General features: G+C 36.2%; 1 protein-coding gene across 2 annotated transcripts; it reads left to right on the top strand.

The window, feature by feature from the left end:
• The first annotated feature begins 6281 nt into the window (after nt 1-6281).
• On the top strand, nt 6282-11309 carry LOC142618471 (protein FAR1-RELATED SEQUENCE 5). 2 transcript variants are annotated; one of them, XM_075791412.1, is made up of 3 exons: nt 6282-6422; nt 7055-7506; nt 10943-11309. In XM_075791412.1, coding segments are annotated over exons 1-3 (654 nt in total). In that variant the 5' UTR covers nt 6282-6421; the 3' UTR covers nt 11144-11309. The 2 variants fall into 2 exon arrangements, with proteins under 2 accessions (XP_075647527.1, XP_075647528.1); XM_075791413.1 differs by having other exon boundaries at nt 6293-6422; nt 7016-7506.
• The last annotated feature ends 10693 nt before the right edge of the window (nt 11310-22002 follow it).

Consider the following 22002-nt stretch of genomic DNA (forward strand, 5'->3'; position numbering starts at 1 on the left):
GAAAATCGGCATACTAAGAGCCTGTTTGGTATATGTGTTTAAAAACTGAAAATTGTTGTTTGAAAACGTTTGTGGAAATATGTGTTGGTGAAAAAGTATGTAGAAATACATGTAAAACCGTTTAAAAACTGAAAATTGTTGTTTGAAAATACAAAACAAACACCCCTAAAATGGTGGGTAGAGTAAGGTCAATCTTTTTCTTTTTTTTTTCAAAAAGAAAATAAATTCATTATTTCCATCTTGATTCATGACTTATCCTCTCTTTTTAGACCCTCATTCTTACTTAGTAATTGAAGGAGATAATGTATGCTTTGATTTTTTTTTTTTTTTTTTATCAGAATAGTCACTTAAAATCTCCAATTGTATTTTGCTGTTGACATCCTTGATTTAGAGTGCGTTTGGATAGCACAGCACGTCCACGTCCAGCCCGTTTTTTTTTTTTTTTTTCCACTCGCATATGTCACTGTTCATTGGCCATGAACAGTGATTTTAGGCCAATGAACAGTACTTTTTGGGATGAACAGTAATTTTTACACATTAAAAAATTATTTTTGTACAGTGTTTTCAGTTTTTAACAATAAGTTCTATCCAAACGGACTCTTAATTAATATATATACACACACACACACACAAAAACCCTATCAATCACTCATCTTCTCTTTTAAGAGATTTAGAGGGCGTTTGGATTCCACTGAAATTGCGTTTTGCGTTTTGCGTTTCAGCGTTTTTAGTTTTTTTTTTTTTTTCCAGCCGCAATTGTTGACCCAGTCTTCTGTGAACAGTGCATCCGTGCACTGTTTACGGACCCACAAATTTCACTTTTCAGCAACTTTTTCATTAAAAATGGGTCCTGCGGTACTATTCACACATTTTAATATTATTTTGTTACAGTGTTTTCAGTTTTCAGCAATAAGTTCTATCCAAACAGACCCTTAGTCTTGCCTAGTAATTGAAGGAGATAGTTTACGCTTTGACTTTCTTTCGTCTAAACAATCACTTAAGATCTCCTGTTGCATTTTGTGGTTGACAATCTTGATTGTAATTTTTCCATATAAAAACCCTATCCATGACTCATCTTCTCTCTTTAGATATTTAGTCTTGCTTAATGTGGAGGAACGAATCTCTTCAATTAGAAAGTATTGTCCTCTTCGGAAAGCTTGTTTCTTCAAGGTTTTGCTCAATCCCACGTCGGAGAGAGACGCCTCTCACCCATGCCTTATAAGCGCTTGGCCTAAGGATGAGTATACCACTACTACACATGGGTGGGAGGCGTCTCTTAGGCCAAGCGCTTATAAGGCATGGGTGGGAGGCGTTTCTCTCTGACGTGGGATTGAGCAAAACTTTGAGGAAACAAGCTTTTCGAAAATGACAATACCTTCTAATTGGAGAGGTTCGTTCCTCCACACTTAGTAATTGAAGGAGATAGTATATGATCTATTTTCTTTCATCAAAACTGTCACCTGTTAGCTCTCATTGCATTTAGTAGTTGGCAACTTTGACAATAATTTTTTCATACAAAATCCTTACCATGGCTAATCTTCTCTCTTTAGACCTTCAGTCTGATTAGTGATTGAAGGATATAGTGATTGCGTTTAGTAGTTGGCAACCTTAACAATGATGTTTTAATAAATTATTTTAAAAAAAACCCTCAATTAATAAGGCTGAATTGGTTATTACATATTCGGGATTTAGGTTAAAAACATTTTGGTAGTTTTATTAATGTTATCAAATTATATGCTATGTGCTATCTTTTTTAATCAGCAATTGATGAATTTGGCAAGTACTTCCTATATTATTTCTTCGCATAATGTCATAATTTTGTGTTTGTATTTTTTACCCTAGGTTGTTGGCTTATTGTTATTACTAGATTATTTAGTTATTGTATTTGCATGTTTGACATTGAAATACACCTGCTTGTTTGAATTTGTTTATACCAGCTTTGATCTCACTGGAAGTTAATTATATGGATTTGAAAGTAATATTTAATCCATCGCAGAAAAACCAGAGTTATAGAATCTAAAATTTTATTTCTTTATTGTTAACCCATTTTCATTGTATACTAAACTTTATATAAAATTTCTATACTTAAAATACTAACACAATTGCTCACAACTTGAGATGCAATCTGTAAGTGCACAATTGCACCTGGCCCCAAGAACAGTTACGGGCTCAGGCCCAATGAGCCTTAATCAATATGAATTTGTAGAGTGTGGGCTTGAAACCCAGGTTAGAAGTGTTTGAGGATTAAATGACAAGCCAAAAGATTGCAAGCACTTGGAAACAACAAAGAATATTGTAAATCAGCCTCCTCGGATGTAAGCCGAGGGTTGTTCTTATATTATCTCTTTCTCTTTTTTTTTCTTTTCCTTTTTTATTACAAAAAAGTGAGTCTTATTTCCTGTTCTAGGTTGCTCCTTAAATACTCCTCTTTTTGATACTTTGTACACGTGTTGCCCCAAATCCCCCTTAGCCTAGATATTTCTTTTCTCGGTGCCTTTGAATAGTAACCAGAAGTTTCCCTTCCACTGTTCAGGTGTCACTTCCCCATTAATGCGGCCAGGGTGGTAGGTGCAGGGTCTTTAATGTGGAGGTGGAAGCCTTTATTTTTGGTATTTCTCTAACATCGGCGCTTCTAGGACATTCAAGGGTTCACCCCCTTTAACCATTGGTCTTGACTATGTTATTCCCTAACCTTTACCATGAAGTTCCGGGTCCTCCGGTGTCCGTCCGAAGGGAAATTCATCCTCGGCTGGATCCTCGGATCCTCGGCGTATGGGCCGACCCGTAGCACTGACAAGTTCTAAACCCAAGAGCAGGTCGGCCTTCCTTAGCATGGCCCAACGGCCCACATTCCCATCAAGCTCTTTTTGCTCCCCACACAATCCCTAAATATTAATATTTAGAGCTCTGGATCTAATATTAACATTGAGTAGATTAAGTAGTTTTCATAAGTTTATTTATAGATTTCCATATTAATTAATTACTTTTTGTTGCCTATCATGATATGTTTTATTCTTAATGCTTTATATATTTGATTATTTTTTGTAGATGATTTAAATTTATTTCATGCTTAACAAATGACAATTGCAGTTGAGGTTTATATTTGGTTTATGACATCCGTTTTTTTTTTTTTTTCTTTTGTGAAATTATTAAACTAGTGAATCTTAGACCCTAAAACATAAGAATTTAGGTACTATTTAACTTTTATTTTTAAGTGTTTTTATTTTTTTTATTCTCTTATTTTTATTGAAAGGAAGACAAAATAATATACTTAAGTTCCTTTTTTTTTTTTTTTTTTTTAATTCCTCTTTCAAAGAAGGTGTTGGTCATACCAAATTGAACTAACCCAACAAGGAGCAAGTAAGAGTCACAGATTTTGCAACCCAATTTAGTTTGATATGTTTCAAAATTATACTCAACTAGATCAAACTCGAACTTATCTGACCTGACCTGCTTACCAAGTCTGTTTAAAATCATTAACAATGTGATCCTTTTACCAATTAATATTCGTCAACTATAAAAAGTTGAATACCCTAAAATGATAGAATTTTGCTTTTTAAATTTTTATATTTACTAAAAATTATAGTTTTGGGGTACTTAAATAGCTCAAACTTAATGGATCTTGACAAAAAGAAACCACACAATTACTAATCAAAATCCACAAATTCCTTATGTGGAATCTCTCTAAAGTTCGGAGCCTAACACTTAACCCCTAGTGTTATTTCATGGGTAACACATTAAACATTTATGAAAACGTACAAATAGTGAGTTGCTTATATACCAACATATATACATATTGTTTTAATATAAAACAAATACCATAAGTGATTTTATTTTATATGCAAAACTCTAGATTAAGTGTTATCCTCAAAACTTAAATAGTTATGTGGACTAAAATATATTATCATTTTTTTTTTTGGTGACCTAGGTGAGAGAGAGAGAGAGATTTGTATGAACTAAAATTGTTTTGATTTTGAGTTTTATGTACAATTGTATGAACCAGATAATCATACTAGGTTAGGTTCAATATTGAATAAAACAAGAATTTGATCTAGTATCGTTTTCAATTTTACAGTTTTAGCACAAACGCATTTCTTACTAGAAGGATGAATTATCTCAAAGTCCATTGTTTAAAAGCAAGATTATTTTATTTTATTAAATAAAACAAGGGACACCTATACTTAAACCATTATTATATTAAATATTTTTTGAATTTTATATAATTAAAACAAGAGATCTTTTATTAATATATATATATATATATATATATATATATATTTGTAAGCACTGCTTTTTAAGTGAGAGTGCTCTGTTGGTATTTAAGTGAATTTTTTAAATTTAAAGGCCCGAAGTGTACAGCCTCCATGGTCCATGCCAATAGCTAGGCCATGTGTAGGGACCACGATCTGCATTCCTCCAAGTGAGTTGTTTGATCTATAGGAACAGAGTTTGGCAAAATGTGAAATGTCTTTTATCAAATCAAACTGGACACACTTGGGCTGGGCCTTTTGATTTTGTTAGCATTGGACTGATAGGATCTACCCAGTATTCTAGTTTTCCTCACGAAGGTTAAAAAGACGAGAGACAGTGGCTAATCCATATGGTAGTAATGTAGCAACCAAGGTGAGCTCACTAGAGTTTGTTGCATGGTTTTAAAATTTGGATTGTTTATTAAACTGTAAAAATGAGAGATTTAAGATTTTTGAGGTCGAACCGAGGTTGAACTGTGATGATGTCATAATTAATTTAATAATTAATTAAATCCTAAATATAGATATTAAATTTATAAAACTAGTAAAATTAACTAATATATCTATATTTGTAAGAAAAATTTAATGATTTTTAATCATATATTTAATAATTAAATAGGAAAGTTAATAAAATAAAATAATAACCATGAAAACATTAAATTTATGATTAATTTTTGAAGTAAAGTTGAATATTTTTGAAGGATTTTAATTATAATTTTTTTTATTCCTTATAAGAGATAAATAATTTAATTAAGTAGAATAAAATTGTGTTAAGTTGTTTTTATAAATAAATAAAAAAATTGCTAAGGGGTTGGACTGCACAGTTCTTGCCACCGGTTTGTGCGCCAACCCCAGTTTAGGGGTTCACGGAATTAACAAAAAATCCGGTTCTTTATGCTTAAAAAACCGATTTTCATCCCGGTTCTCGATTTTCATGGTCCGACCTCCCGGTCCGGTCCGGGTCTGAAAACAATGGTTTGTTGTTGGCCTGTTACTTAAGCTAACTTGGATGGAAAAATTGAAATTGCAAAAGGGTGGCTTAGGATGCTCAATCTTTGTGTTCAATGCAAAATTCTTGCTTTAAGGCTACATCCCATCCTTGCCTCGAGCTGGTGTAGAAGAATGATGCTATTTCATTTTGTGATTAAGGTCAATGGGTTTGGTAATATCTAAAAATAAAAGACTTAAAGCCAAGGAATGAAAACATAATTTAGATTCAAGGATTGTGATTAAGTATAGAACATGAAATTAAGATATTTGAGACTAAGTTGCTATAGTTATGTCAACAGTGTCTAAGTGCATAACACAATATAAGATTATTGGAGGCTAAGTTATTTTATTCTGTGCTACTTTTAGGCAAACCAAAAATTCAAAGAAAATAACTTCTATTATAAGAAAGGTTAGAATATTTGTATTGATCCATTTATAATAGAGGGACTAAATTTTATGTTGACCATTAATCTACCATAATTCTCATCTTTTGCAACAACATATAATTTGATATTAACGAACACTTGGTTCAAGAAGGGAGAATCTCACTTAATTACCTTAAGAGTGGGGCAAACTTTAGTCAAATAAATTTAATCTTTACTCCAAAAGTGGATAGAAAAAGAATGAGTTCAATAGTTCGAAATAACCTCAAATAGATTGAGTCTTAGGTTGCCCACTTGAAAATCTGACCAAACTGATCCATTCAATTGACGGCAGATCTCATCCTTCACAAAGGTAATCGTGTCAAGTGCCAGATCAAGTTTAAAACTAACTCAACCTCACCAATGAATACCCCTAGTTTAAGAGTTATGAATAAACTTAAACTCCTTTAAGACAATATCAAAACAAACTTACAACCTACTAATTAAGCTTACATATCCTATTAAAGAAAGAGAAGCAAAAAAAAGTTCAAGATTTCCATTTTCAAATAAATTTTTGACTGAAAGATTTCAACCAATTAAGGCTATTAAACTATAACATAATAAGCAAACAAACCTATTTCAAGAAAATAAAACGCTCTATTAAAAAATAAAAATAAATAAGCAAGCAAACCAAAACGGATGCTGACGTGGCAGGACATAAGAGTAGTAGACCACACACACTGAATTCTGAACTGAACTCTGCGTTCCGAAGAATCTTCCTCTCTTGCTGTTGCTTTTGGGCTTTAGATCTCTGATTCAAGTAAGAATCACTCACTCTTCTTTTATTTCTCTTTCGCATGTCATTTCAATTTGATATATATATTTTGAAGATTTGGCAAACTTAGTTGTTTCTGTTTGCTTGCCCCGAAAATTTTGGGAAATGAAATTCTAAGTCCGGAAAATAGTTTTCAATGTCAAACCCAGTTTTAATTTGATATCATATTATGTGGGTTACTACTGGTTTTTGGGTTAGCTTCATAGATATGCTATAAAATCGTAATACCCATTATCCAAAATCTGCTTAAGTGAGTTTCTGTAGTCACTTGTTTGTATAACATTTGTTTTTAAATAGAAGAGCTTGTTGTTGAATTTGTTTTGTTTTGTTTTTACTCATTTGTAATCCTAGTTTTAGTTTGTTATATTATGTGGGTCAATACTGGTTTTTGTGTTAGCTTCATAGATATGCTGTAAATTTTTGTACCCATCATCCAAAATCTGGTTAAATGAGATTTTGTAGACATTTATCTTGGGTATCTGTTTGTATGTCATTGATTTTTGAATAGATGAACTTGTTGTTGAGTGGGGATGGCCTTGACGTGATTTTATTTTGTTTTATTTTACTTTTTTTTTGAGATTGGTTGTTATGAGGGGTGCAAAATGGTTTTCTGGCAGTGGATGAACACCATTCTTCGGGTGAGGATGGGGATTTGATAGAGAGTTCTAATGGGAAGGATTTGGTTTCAACTGAAGGGAGTTCAGATATGGAGCCGTATGTGGGTATGGATTTTGAATCTGAGGAGGCTGCCAAGGTGTTCTATGATGCATACGCCACTCGCATGGGGTTCATCATGCGCGTTGATGCATTTCGGAGATCAATGCGTGATGGGAAAGTTGTTTGGCGTCGACTTGTGTGTAATAAAGAGGGTTTTCGTAAATTGAGGCCCAAAAGAAGTGAAAATAGGAAACCTCGGGCAATCACAAGGGAAGGTTGTAAGGCAATGATAGTGGTGAAGAAAGAGAAAACTGGGAAATGGGTTGTTACAAGATTTGTGAAGGAGCATAATCATCCATTGGTAGTTACACCCGCTAATGGTAGACGAAGTGTGCTTCTATCGCAAACACCCGTGAGTGCTCAATTAACTTCTATACAAATAGTTGCCAATATGTTCTTTTCTTTTATAAAAATTGCATTATCTACTAGTATAATGTGGTTTTAAACCATTATATTCTTATACTGTTACAGTAGCATCATTGAAAATTTCAAGCAGTTATAAGTTGGATATCTAACAGAACATGGGGGTAGCTTTATGTTAATTGAGTACCAAATTTTTTAGTTCTTAATAAGGTTAAATTGTATTCTAGTTTATGTTGTTAACCAAAAGCGTTGTAGCTCAACTAGTTGGCACCTCTTGGTGTGTCCATGACATCCACGGTTCAAATTCCCCCTCCTCCGTTGTAAGTATTGAATTATCCAAAAAAAAAAAATGTTGTTAAAATTTCTCCTTCGTAAAAAAAATCCTGCTAGCTTACTAATATTTCCCTATTTCCAAAAGTTAAAAAATGTTATGATCTTCCTTCTAACAGTTATTCTGATGCTTTCGTGATATTTCCCTCATAGAATGCGTAAATAATGTATGTCCTGTAGTCATGCAATAGAACCTGACGTTAGGTTTATATGATTTGAAGTTTTTACTTGTTGGCAAATTAGTTTAGTTACAAGATGCAATTATGTTGGTAGATAATAAGGTCAATAAGATGAATTTGTTTGATTATATGTGCTTAGAAAGGTTATCCTTTCTGTGCTTTTGATCGCTTTGAGAAGTGTCAAACCCTTGTCATGTATCTTTGTTATTGGATGATGCTACTTGTGACATAGAAGGATATGTTAATGGTAGTTGTTCTCTAAAAAAATAAATTTTCACTTTTTGTTAAGGTAAAAAGTTGTGGAGAGATGTTGCATTGTCAATATACTGCTTATGTTTGGAGTATAAATGAGAGAAAATTTGGTTCAAATCAGCATAATGTCTAGTACCCGCATCAATTCCCCTAGGTGGGAGAGACTTGGTCATTTCGAGTATAGCTATAGGTAGTACTCTTGTGTCAATTAGTGTTGAGCAATCCTCCATCCAACCGCAAGGTCATTGGGTGGAGTTAAAGAGGGCGCAGGCTTACCCATAAGTAATGGGTTGGGTTTTATTTCTTTTTCTTCTTCTTCTTCTTTTAAAAATGGGTTAGGTTAGGGTAATGGGTTGGGCATTTAATGTGTCAGGTTGATTGAGGGATTGATTTGGGCTGGACTTGAGTGTTGTTTACCTTTCAAATGAGTTGATTTGAAGGCTTGTGGACATTGGGCCTTTGGGTACGCATCATGCTTGTCTTTTATTTATTTATTTATGGGTCACTCTTGGCTACGAGGTTGAAGTTAATGAGTGGCAAATGGAGGTTTCCAAGAGCCAACAGGGGAATGATGGATTTGATGGCAATGGTGGGGCTCATGGCGGGGGCTTGGGCTATGGATTTTCTAGATGGTGGCAGGATGGGTTCTTGGTGGAGGTTGAGCTCTAGTGATGGGTTGGAGCAAGGTGATAACTGTGGATTTTTGTGCAATTTGGGTCATAGTTTTAGGTGTTGGCTAACTGTGGGGTGAGATTTTGTGGTGTTTTGATCACTGTGGGTGGTTGGATTTGGGCAGATTGGGTAATTTCAGGTTTGTGGGTATGGATGCAAATTGGTTAATATTGTTGGTGTTGGTGATGCTATCTTGGATATTGGTGTGGAAAAGCAAGATTATGATAGATTGAGGTTTGCTCTGATACTAAATTTGATGCACAGGTAGATACACAAATAGAAAATAAAGTTAAACAAGGGAAGTGGGCACAAACTCTAGGTTTCAACTACCTAGGACTGCTTGGAATCACCACCAAGCTATAGAGGAAACTCAACTGAGTATTTTTTATCCATTGAATCATTCAAAATTCAACGTCCCAAACATTTACTGGAACCTCTTTTAATAGGGTTTTCAAGCTTACATCAACAAGGAACGTTTTAATCATGCCATGAATACAATTCCATGAAATCCTCAATAAAAAAAAGAAAAAAAAAAATCAAAATCATTCAAATTTCAAAAAAGCACAAATTTGGTTTCAATCAGCATAATATTTGGTGTCCGCACTGTGGAACCTCTTTTGTTCATAAATCATCTTCATTTGAGGCCTTTTTTTTTTCTTGTTTCTGTACATCTTGAAATCTTTAACATTGTTAAAATGAAAAATTTTCTGATTACCAAACTATTATTTTCTTTAACGAAGGCCTTTTTGAAGCAGTATTAATGCTGTTTATGTTTAGATTTCTATAAAAGATAATGATATCTTTGAATGAGTATTAATTAGTCATCTACTGAACAAGATGCTCAAAGTTCTAGATGCTTGAAGAAAAGAAGGCATATATTCCTGTAATATTGGTCAATGTTGTTAAAAGCGCCTTGGTGCAAGTGTGCAGAGGGTGAAGCTCTAGGAGTGAAGCACTTTTGTTACCTGAATGAAGCACGTAAGGTGCACTGGGAAAGTTCAAACTTTCAAAGTATATGAATCAATTACTATTAACCGTTGGATCATAAAATTAATTATTGGATTATTAAGAACACTATTCTTAGGCTGTGCTAATTACAAACAAAAATATTTCTTATTATATATATCAAAACCTACAGGATAAGATTTAGAAGAAAATAAAAGGTTGGATAGCAGATAACTCTTTAAAGTGATTTACTGGCAAACCTCAAGTATTTTTTTTGTATTATTACCCAAAATATATTGCTATTTTATCTTTAAAATTAAATGTTATGAATATCTCTAGACTTTAGATTATATTTTTAAAAATGTACACTTTATTTGAATCAGGCACGCACCTGCGCTTTGCATTTTCTGTCTAGGCTTTAGGAGGCATTTGCATTTAAATGCACCTGGAACTTTTAACAACACTGAGAGTGGCTGGAAGTCAATGATTTCAAATTTGTAGATTCTGAAAGCTTGGAAAAGCCATAGCTCAGTCTTGAGATATTAATTTGTTTTGTGAAAAAGGTTAGCGAAGTCCTGCAGACCCTGGCTTCTCTAATTCACTAGATGACACTTGAACAATGAGATGATTTTTTTATAGCAGTCAATCATTTAGCCCTTCCACTATATGAATAGAAGAGCAGGAAAATCAGTGGCATTATCTTTTCCAAGTCCCCTTACACGTAAGAAAATGTTAGTGCTTTGAATCTTTTAATCCACTATCATCATAAAAATTGTTGTCCTTGACAATTATGTTGGATATTTTTCCTGATAATTTTTCCTAATAGATAATTGAAGAACAAAAATATTAATGTTGTTTCCGTCGCTCTCTCTCTCTCCTCCAGCAAATGAATTCTGACCTTGAAATGGGTACCTTAATTGTTATGATTTCTTTGATTTGATAATTTGATTTTTCGAGCCATAAAAAATACATTATATTTTTGTTGGAAAAAAGCTTCTTTACATTTTACTATCAATATGTTTTTAGTGTTGTTGATATTTCTTTCAGGATGAGAAAGATTTAAAAATTCGAGAATTGACTGCTGAGTTACAGCGAGAGCGAAAGCGATCTGCAGCTTTTCAAGAACAACTTGATATGGTTCTAAGAGATATGGAGGACCATTCGCATCACCTATCTAGAAACATCGATGACATAGTTCAAAGTGTGAGAGAAATTGAATCAAAGAGGTTAGCCCTCTCACATAGCTAGTGGCTGCAGTAGATGTTCAATTTGATTTGTCTCTGTACAATTTCTTTGATTATGTATCATTTATTTTAAAGATATAAATTTTAGTTGTAGGTTTTTCTTTTTAGTCTGGCATTGTAGGTTGAACTCCTCTTATTGTATAATAAATAAGGCAAATAAAATTTGGTGAGGTGTTTAGCGAGTTGGTGCTGGTTTGTTTTTGTTTTTAATAATTCTAGTCGTAACATTTCCACAACTGTTAAGATGGCAAGTTAATAATGGTAGACACTAAAATGGTGTTAGTGGTGGATCGGTATGAGAATCAATAACAACTTACTTACTCAGCCGTTGTAAAAGATACTGTGTTTGTAGTATTACTCTTTTGTTTTTGGTTTAGGTTTAATAGGCAGGATTTGAACCTAAGCAATCTACTAGGCATGCAAACTAGTTAGGTATAGGAGTGTGAGCATCTATTGAATTTCTTGTTCCACTTCATGATCCCTGCAAACATAGAGCGAAAAAATTTACAGGACATCAAACATCAAGATGAAGTTAGAGCCAGAACTTCAATTTGAAAATTTCCATTTTAAGCTGTATTTCACTCTCCTGGATGAATTCTATTGTGTTCATATTGTTGGGGATTAGAAGTCTGTCTCACAAACGAGTTTTGCCTAAAAGGTAAATACTTGTTGATCCAAACCTTAGGTACTAAAATCTTGTTAATCTTTGAATTATATAGTATTGTTTTTTATCTTTCTGATATGCTAGTAAGGTTAGGCATCAATATATACAATTCGATTTTGAATCCACAAATGTATTCTTGGTGCTTTGACTGAAATTGTCTTTAGCTTGATTTGTGGCATGGCTACTGAAAATGAAACCTTCATCATTTTTTTTATTGGGGTTTCTTAGTCATTTTGATTCAAATCTATGAATTTGTACCTGATTTATTGTATTTACCATTGAGTAAAAACTGAAATGGCAAATTATGACTCCAAATAGTAAAACCAGCCATATATAAATAACCAATACAATTTCGGGCCCTTAGCAGCGGTATTTTTACAAAATAAGCATATTCAAGTTTCAACCAACCATCCTTGCTGAATGTGGGGCCTTCAATAAACTTTGCACTTTGCAGTTGGGTGCTTGCTCTTCCAATTCATGGCATAGCAGAAAAACTTTGATTAGCGAATTGGCCATTAGTAGATGCTTGATAATCATATTAAGAATCTAAATGGCTGGCTCGTACTTTACATAAAAAAGAAGAAAAAAAGAGAGGATGATGTGAACTATTGATTCAACTGATGCTGTGTGAATTCTACTTGTGGGGCATGAAGCAGCAAATAAACTTTGTTTGGCATCACCACTTTTTTTTTTCTTTTTTTCTTTTTTTTGAAAGTAACTTTTCAATTTATTTGTTCATGAATAACTTTTTAATGTCTCACTTTTTCCGAGTATAATTATTTTTTAATAAACTTTCAGCAAATAAACAAATAAAATTTCAGTAAAAATCTGCATTTGAAGGCACTCTAATCACCACCAAAAGCGCATTAAAAAAACAATAGAGGAATCCAGTTTCTGCAGGGAAAATTTCAGATTGTATGACACCAAATGCATAACTTTTGATGCTTACTAGGGTTTATACCTACAAATCGGCGCTTAATATTTTAAGCGTAATTCCAGATTAGTATATTCTGGCCATTCTTCCCTCTCCTCTTGTCTCTATCTTCTTTCGTTTCAAACATACTAGAATCTATGATATTTTTAAAGGAAATGAATAAATAATGCTTTACCCTTTAATTGATAACATTCTGACTAACTGATTGCATTTGCATTATCCTAGTAGAAGATTTATAAATACCAACTTTTAGCCATGACCACCATTATCAAAACAATGTATAAAGTTGAGTTGGACCTTACTCAAGCTGTGAATTGCAATGTCCAAGCAGAAGTAGAGGCGATTTGAAAATGCAGTTTACATGGCTATGCATTGCAACCCGGCCATGGTATGCATAGGGGTGATTGCAAAACCTGTATTCAAGCCTTCTAGGGCTATCTTCATGTGTCATTGTTCCTTGGAGAATTGTAAGCATTATAGCTGAGATCAAAAGTTTAGTAAATTGTAATTATAAATAGACCTATCTCTTTTGATTGGGTCCCTAGAGTTGCTAACAGGGCTGCCCATGTATTGGCCCACTGGTCTTTGCTGAATAGCATTTTTGGTTTCTTTGGCCCAAGCTCAGCTCCTCCAAATCTTTTGGATGTAATTTTGGAAGATGTTGGTGTTGTTTCTCAACTCTCTTCTTAATAAAAATTTTCCATTCAGCCAAAAAAAAAAGAGAAAAAGATGCAAACTCAAAAAAGCCACCACCGGGATAACTCCAAATTTTTTTTGATAAGTAACGAAAGTTTTATTAAAAAATGAAGAACAGCCAACCCGAGTACATTGGGAATGTACTATGGGGGCATAAATCAATAACCAAGATTACAACAATCAAGTAAAACAGGAAGGGAAGAACAAGAAAAATGACAAAAAACCACACTCCAATCGAGGAGAGTGTGTAGGAATAAAGACTTAATCTCTAGTATAGAGCGTTCACAGCCCTCGAAGCATCTCTCATTCCTTTCTCGCCAAATACACCATAACAAGCAATGAGGCACAATTCTCCACAACTCTATATTTCTATGTCTTCCAAACTTACCCTGCCAAGACTCAAACAACTCAATAACCTTCTGAGGCATAACCCAATGAATTCCAAATAGGCAAAACACCAACGACCACAACTCACAAGCAATGGGGCAGTGAAGAAGAAGATGATCCACCGACTCCCCACAATTCTTACACATATAGCACCAATCCAGAACTAGCACTCGTCGTTTGCGAAGATTATCTGTTGTTAAAATCTTACCTAAAGAAGCAGACCATGAAAAGAAAGCTACCCTTGGAGGAACCTTTGATTTCCAAACCAACTTCCAAGGGAATGGTAAGGTGGTAGGAGGGTAGAAAGAACGATAGAAACCTCTAACCTCAAAACCTCTACTCCTTGCTGGCTTCCAACACAACCGATCCGGACCCAAACCCCGTACAGTCGAAGAGTAGACCATGTCCATAAATCGATCAAAGGATTCTTGTTCCCAATCCTGTGGAGGACGACGAAATTTAGCATCCCAATGAATCCTCCCACCAGACCAACACATAACCTCCGCTACTGAAGAATCCTTTGTCCTACTAATACTATAGAGCTCCGGAAAAGCCTCTTGGAAAGTACGATCACCACACCATACATGCTTCCAAAACTTCACTCGAGTACCATCACCCACATTATACATAAGGAGTTTAGAAAAACATGTCCAACCACTCCTCATATGTCTCCACAAACTAACACCATAAGCACTGGTCACCTTTTTCTTGCACCAACCACCCCAATCATTCCCATATTTCACTGCAATAACCCTCCTCCATAGAGCATCGGTCTCCGTACCATACCTCCATAACCATTTTCCTAGTAAGGCAGCATTAAAACTCCTCAATCTTCTAATACCTAACCCTCCAACCTGCAACGGCTTACAAACCTGAGCCCAATTGACCAAGTGTAACTTAGAGTCACCATTAAGACCACTCCATAAAAAATCTCGCTGTAACTTCTCCATACGATTCGCCACCTTCCCAGGAAGAGGCAGAAGAGAAAGGAAGTAAGTAGGTAAGGAGGAAAGAGTACTTTTAATAAGAGTTACCTTACCCCCCTTAGATAGATACAACCTCTTCCACCCTGCTAATCTCCTTTCCATCTTCTCCAAAATAGGATTCCAAATAGACGACTCCTTAAATTTAGCTCCTAACGGAAGCCCCAAATATCTCAAAGGAAGAGAGGATAGCCTACAACCCAGCATCCCCACCAACACATCCATATTGTAGACCTCCCCTATAGGAACCAACTCGAGATTTCCCCAAATTAATCCTTAAGCACGAGACCTCCTCAAATCTAGCTAGGATCGCTCTCAAACAAGCTATATGCGAAGCATCGGCATCACAAAAAATAAGAGTGTCATCGGCAAACAAAAGATGAGACACCATCACCGAGTTACCGGCTGAATTACCTACGAGAGAAGGAGAACCGACCGAAGTAACGACCACATCCAACAATTGACTCAACCCCTCCATAACAATGTCAAATAGCAACGGAGACAAGGGGTCCCCTTGTCGAATCCCCCTAGAACTACCAAAAAAATCAGAAAGACTACCATTGATCAGGATGGAGAATTTAACAGTAGATATGCAACACATTATCCACTTTCTCCATTTCTCTGAAAACCCACAACGCTGAAGCATATACATTAAAAAACCCCAGCTTACATGGTCATAAGCCTTCTCCACATCCAACTTACACAACACTCCCGGAACACCTGACTTCAATCTACTATCAATACATTCTGAAGCAATCAAGAAAGAGTCCAATATCTGTCTACCTTTCACAAATGCATTCTGAGAATTCGAAATAAGCCCATGTGCCACCCTTCTGAGACGATTAGCCAACACTTTAGAAATGATCTTATAGATCCCACCCACTAAACTAATAGGCCGAAAATCCTTAATCTCCACAGCATCCACCTTTTTGGGAATAAGAGCAAGGAAAGAAGCATTAAGGCTCTTCTCAAACACAGCCTGAGTATGAAAGTTTTGGAACACTGCCATAATTTCAGCCTTCAACAAAGACCAGCAAGACTGAAAGAACGCCATAGAAAAGCCATCCGGGCCAGGAGCCTTATCACCCTTAAAATCACTAATCACCCCAAACACCTCTTCCTCGTCAAAAGGCCTATCTAGCCACACTGCATCATCCTCTGAGATACAAGAGAACTCCACATCATCTAGTAAAGGTCTATGAGCCACAGTTTCAGCATATAGTTGCCTATAAAAATGAGAGATACAACCAGCTATAGCCTCCGGATCTGAAGACAATTCACCATCTACCATAAGCCTATCAATGGAATTAACTCTTCTGTGAGAATTAGCTATACGATGAAAGAATTTGGTATTCCTGTCCCCTTCTCTAAGACAAAGGACTCTAGACTTCTGCCTCCAACAGATTTCCTCCATCAAAGTAACTTTTTCTAATTCACCTCGAATTCTTTCCAACTCCAGCCTTTCCTCCGCAACTAAAGTTCGACTATCCTCAATCATCTCTAAATCACGAAGCTCTTGCCACAATTTTCTCACCCGATCTTCAACATTTCCAAAAACCTCCACATTCCATTTCTTCAAATCATTTTTCAAAAGCTTCAATTTATAGGCCAACACAAAACTCGGAGCTCCTTGGACATTATAAGATGCCCACCAGGATCGCACCCTCTCCACGAAACCCTCATCTTTCAGCCACATATTCTCAAATCTAAATGGCCTCCTACCGCTCTGAAAGGAACCACCCTCAAGAACAATCGGGAAGTGATCAGATAACAGCCTAGGCAAGCGTTGTTGAGAAACAGACGGAAACTTATCATCCCAATCTACAGAAAACAAAAACCTGTCCAGCCTAGCCTTCGAAGCAACTTCACGAGTATTAGACCAAGTGAAAGATCCCCCTTGAAGCGGAATATCAATGAGACCTAGCTCAGAAATAAAATTGGAGAACTCCCGCATGGCATTAGTAAAAGAGGTTGAACCAGAACGCTCAGAAGGAAACCTAACCACGTTAAAGTCACCACCCACACACCATGGAACATTCCACCAACTATTCAAGCCAAATAATTCTTCCCATAAGAATCTTCTATCTCTCACAGAATTAGGACCATAGATACCAGTAAACGCCCAAACAAACTGATCTGACACACTAGTAAATCTACAAGAAACTGAAAATCGCCCCACAGCCTCCTCCTCTTTATTCACAACCCGTGTATCCCACATCAGTAACACCCCTCCAGAAGCTCCGTAAGAGCCTAGATAAGACCAATCGACATGTTGGCCCCTCCATAAACTGTGAATCACATCTCTAGTTATCAAGTCCATTTTAGTTTCTTGAATACAAATAATATCTGGCTTCCATCTCCTTACCAAATTACGAATCCGAAGCCTTTTATCCCTATCATTCAGCCCTCTAACATTCCAAGAAATAATCTTCAAATTCATTGATGAACCACCACAGCCCTCTCCTTACTTATATTCCTCGGTTTCGTTGAATCAACCTCAACATTCAGAGAAGTCAATAAATTTTTCAACTCCCGCTGACCTTTCTGCCCTGACTTACCGTGCTTCATAAGATCATCTACTGCCTTAAGCTTATTATTCTTTTTCTTGGCCTCTATAGCCAGCAGCAATCCCGTAATCTGCTCCTCAAAACCTTCCAAGGAGGTGCCCACTGATTTTCTAAAAGCCTTAATCCGATTTGTTACCCATATTGATAAATTATTACCATCACCCGACTCCAAACACCCAACCCCCCGCTCAGAACCACACTCCATATCCAAAGGAACTTCTGTGGCCAAAGGTACCACCTCTAACGGCTTGCCACTACACTCCCAAGACATCAACCTCTCATCAAAATCCCCCATCTCCTCCTCTGCCTCCTTAACAACAGACACAGACTCAACTAACCCATCACAGTCCTCTGACCAACTAATTAGCTGACCGTCAATGATAACAGTGTCATTACCTGTTACAGCCTCTACATCAGTGACTGAGCAATCCGACACGCTTTCTGGAGATCGATATAGAGCTAACGGAATCACTACTTGTCGACCATCTCGCAATTGTAGCATCCATTCTTTGGAATTACCCCATGATTTATCCAAGTCACTGACCAATTCCCTAATAGTGGGAGGATGTTTAAATACCATCTTACCATCAGAGGCCTCGTGCTCCGTCGCCCTTACCTCCGGACCCAACAACTCATCATCCTCCTCCATCGTCTTCGTCGGAGATGACGACATCTCCACCACCTCTTCAACCAAAACCCCTGAAGACATCACCTTCATCACTGCCGGCTCAACCGAAGTGCATATCGGAGCTGCTGTTGACGAACCCACCTCGCAAGCATCCTGCACCACTTCCGACGTCAATATCGGCACTGTAGGAGGCTGGGTAAGGCAGCTCGAACTCACCGGATCGCAAGACCCACTCCCGCCAGAAACTTCCAGCGCCGATATGGGAGGAGTCGAGCCTATGGAATCCACCGGAGCCTTCGTCGTCCTCCTTGGTGGTAGAGAACCGAGCACCGAGCTTGCTGAGACAGTCGCACCCTTCGAGAATGTGCTCAGACCCGACGTGCTTGACTCTAACTTATCATCCTCAGCAACTGGGCCTGTAAGACCTGGGCTGGGTATAAGTTCTGACTGTCTGGAACAGGCCCCTGCCTCAAAAACAAAAGGGCTAGTCAACAGTGGGCCTGGGCAACACTTAACTGCATGGGCTTCAAAAGGCCCATTGTCCATTCCCTCCTTCACAACCTGGGCAGAAATTTCCTCACGTTCCACCCACTTAACAGCTTGCTTATCTCCCCTATAACGTTGCCAAGACACCCGCCTCTTACCAAATTCATCTACTGCCACAGTCAAACCTTTCCTTAACCAGCCATAACTCCTAAATTGACGCTCCCTGCCAGAATCAACAGCTTTCAAATTCAAATTAGTGAATCTGAATTTATTCTGTTCCGGGATTTTCTCCTTAAGCCTAGCAGCACCATTAATACTACGGTGGCTCCCCTCCACACCACCCACGGCAAACGGTAAAACATTATCAGCCGGAGCTTCAAGAGCCACCACCTGAATCCCCACTTCGTCTCTCGGAGGCTGCGTTGTATTCTCCACAACCTGAAACTTCTCTGTCTCTCTAATGAAGGGCTGGTGCAAAGGCTTCCTTACTTGCACAGGCGCTTTTACCGTTTCAGCAAAGGACCGGGAAGGATGAATCACTGAACCCAACTTAGCCTTATACGGTATGGCTTTTGAACCCAACGCATAATGAGAAGGTTCCAACATTCTCCGCAATTCAATTCCAAAGGCCCTCCAACCTTGTTGTGCCCTGCCCGCCGGAATAATGATCGATCTTCTCATCCCGCCAACTTTTAACTCTGTTACTAAAATAAAAAGCCCAAACGGGTTAGAACCCCGTTGCACTGTGTATGCAGAATCTCCATCCTTGAGCGTGAAGAAATGTTTGGGGTTGACCCCAAGCACCATTTGTTCCAAGCTTTGCATTAACCAACTTGCTGCAATCCTACCCATAAACACTGAGTGCATGAAATACTTCCCTCGTTCAAAAATCTTAAGGGAGAAAAAGTTCCCCCCTTCCTCAACCACCAATTGAAACAACTTCGATTCAATAAAAAAATTGCGAGATCCACCCATATCGATCCAAAACAGAAAAAAAAACAAAGAAACGGAAAAAGAATTTCTGACTAATTTGAGGTAGCCGGGCCTCAAGGAGATCAGACCTGGATCAAAACTTTTAAACTTTTATTCTGCTATTGGTTTCTGGGAAACAAAAGACTAATGTTTTTGGGTAAAGTTGTTTCAGTTAATGTGCCATTATTAAGAAATTTGACTCAAGATAACTCCAAATTAGTTTGATGATTGTGGCAACTAACTAGTTGGAGCATCATGCAAGAATCTTCTTTGAATCAAGACACAAAATTTGAAGGGTGTCAAATATCATACCACAAAGAAGTGCTTTTCCCATCTCCAATTTTTAGATCTTCTAAGTGTAGTATTAAGATCTTCTTCAAGACTAAGAACAATACTTCTTCTTCTTGCCAGTAGCAGACTATAAAACTCTCCTAATTTTCTTCCAATATATTGCTGAACTTGCCTAGGATACATGGAATGGTTGCGGTAGAACACTTCTTACTAGCTGAATGAAAGTCTTGTTTTAGTTGTAACTAGTCTCTGAGCACTTCTATTTTTTGGTAAAAACTAATAATTTACATTTATTATAATTTGTAGTTTAAATTGTAATCAAATGTGTATATATCTATTTCATTTTTTTTTTTGGGATAAACTTGAGACTTAACAAAAAAAAAATTGATAGGAAGATAAACGGAGGATGATTTTTTTTTAAAGGAAAAAAAAAAAAAAAACAGTAACTTGGTATTGCTTAACTTTTTTTTGTTTAACTTGTTTTTCTATTTAAAATAAAAAAACAATAAACATATAGTTGCTTTCAAGAAGTAGGTTAGTGGGAGAGTGATCATATTTTGTAAAAAATGTTTTAGGTGAGAGTTAGAGATATATTTTTACAGAGTTATCCTCAAGCTTGCCCCCCCTACTTAAACGTAGGCTGTGAGGTTATTTTAGAATTAAAAAAATGTCCAGTCCAAATATAGAAAGCGTCTTAAATAGTAGTATAGATAAACCAATTAAAGAAAAATTCTTCTTGTTACTCCAAGAGAGTGAAGAAGTAAAATGGGTAGTGAGAAATTGAATAATGTATCAATGAGTCATAAATAGTCCCATTTTTTTAGAAAACATTCTAAGGGAATTGCAATTACAGTATTACTAACAATTAAGACTTGACCAGGGCCTAGTTAAATGAATCACATTCTAAAAAGAAGTGCCTTTAAGCATTGGAGACCTTGATAGAAAACATGGTGAGCATGTTACACCTTTTATTTGATAGTCTCTTATTATCTCGCAAAAAAAAGAAAAGAAAAGTAAATAAGCTGACAGTACATTAGTTGGTGGTAAACACTAATACTGACAGTCACTTCTGTAAACACATAAGCTCACAGTACATTAGTTGATGGTCACTTCTGTTAATAGGTCTTTTTAAAAAATAAAAATAAAATTAATGGACAAAAAAGATAGAAGGGTCACCCAATAAGACTGAGTTTTATAACACAATTGAGTCTTTGTTTTTATTAGTTTTTGCTATTTTTCAAATGCAGGTGAGAACCTTTTGAAGCCTCCTTAATCGGTGTATAAGGACACCCACTAACATAAATCTATCTCAATTTAAAGTCACACCATTTTATGACCATCCAAATGACAACATACAACGTAATTAGGGACACGAATTTTCATTTCCCTTTGATCTTTTTTTTTTTCAAAAATTTTTATATTATAAAAGTCACATTTTTTGTGACTATTTTTATAATTACAACTTATCATCTTAACAAGCAACAAAAAAAAAAATTGTGTTTCTAGTGTTTCTTTACTAGCATAGGAACAAGGACAATAGCTAAAAGAAAAGGTTTCTCTTTAAAATGCTTCTCCTCTCAATTTATGCAATTAATAAGGCTAAATAGCTTGCCGATTAGCTATTATATATGTCGAACTTGGACGTTCTTGGTTATATTGTGTACTGAGAATCTTTGCTAAGAAAGCAACTGAGTTCTGAAAATCAATTCTTAATTTAGGTGAGCCTCATGGGATTATTTGAAGTGCAGTGGCAAATCAAATACTTGAACTTCCAAAATTAGTGGTGACCATAAAGTGCTATTGCCTACTCAATAATTTGTAATCAAAAACAAAAATTTGGAAACATAGAGATCAGCCATGGTTTTCTTGGCATACATGGTGCATGATGTACAAATCAAAATTTTCCTGAATCTGTACAAAATACAAAATGCTTATTTATTTTATGGATAAAGTTCAGCTACAAAACCAATTGTAGCCTTAGGTTACAAACTGCTCTAATAAGATGGCATATGTAAAAAAAAACATGTGCATTGCACATGATTATTTAAGTAAACTTAACTCAACTAACCCTAGTTAACTACACTATTTATTAAAAATAAAAAAAAATAAAAATAAAAACTAAAAACCCTAAAAAATATACAGATAATCTCTCTGTCTCTCTCTCTCTCTCTCTCTCTCTCTCTCTAAACTGTAACCCAAAAGGCCATAACCCAGCTCCAACCGATCACCCATCTCCACCGCCGGCCGGCCAGCCC

Source organism: Castanea sativa, chromosome 12 (assembly GCF_040712315.1).
Source record: "Castanea sativa cultivar Marrone di Chiusa Pesio chromosome 12, ASM4071231v1".
Taxonomy (NCBI): domain Eukaryota; kingdom Viridiplantae; phylum Streptophyta; class Magnoliopsida; order Fagales; family Fagaceae; genus Castanea; species Castanea sativa.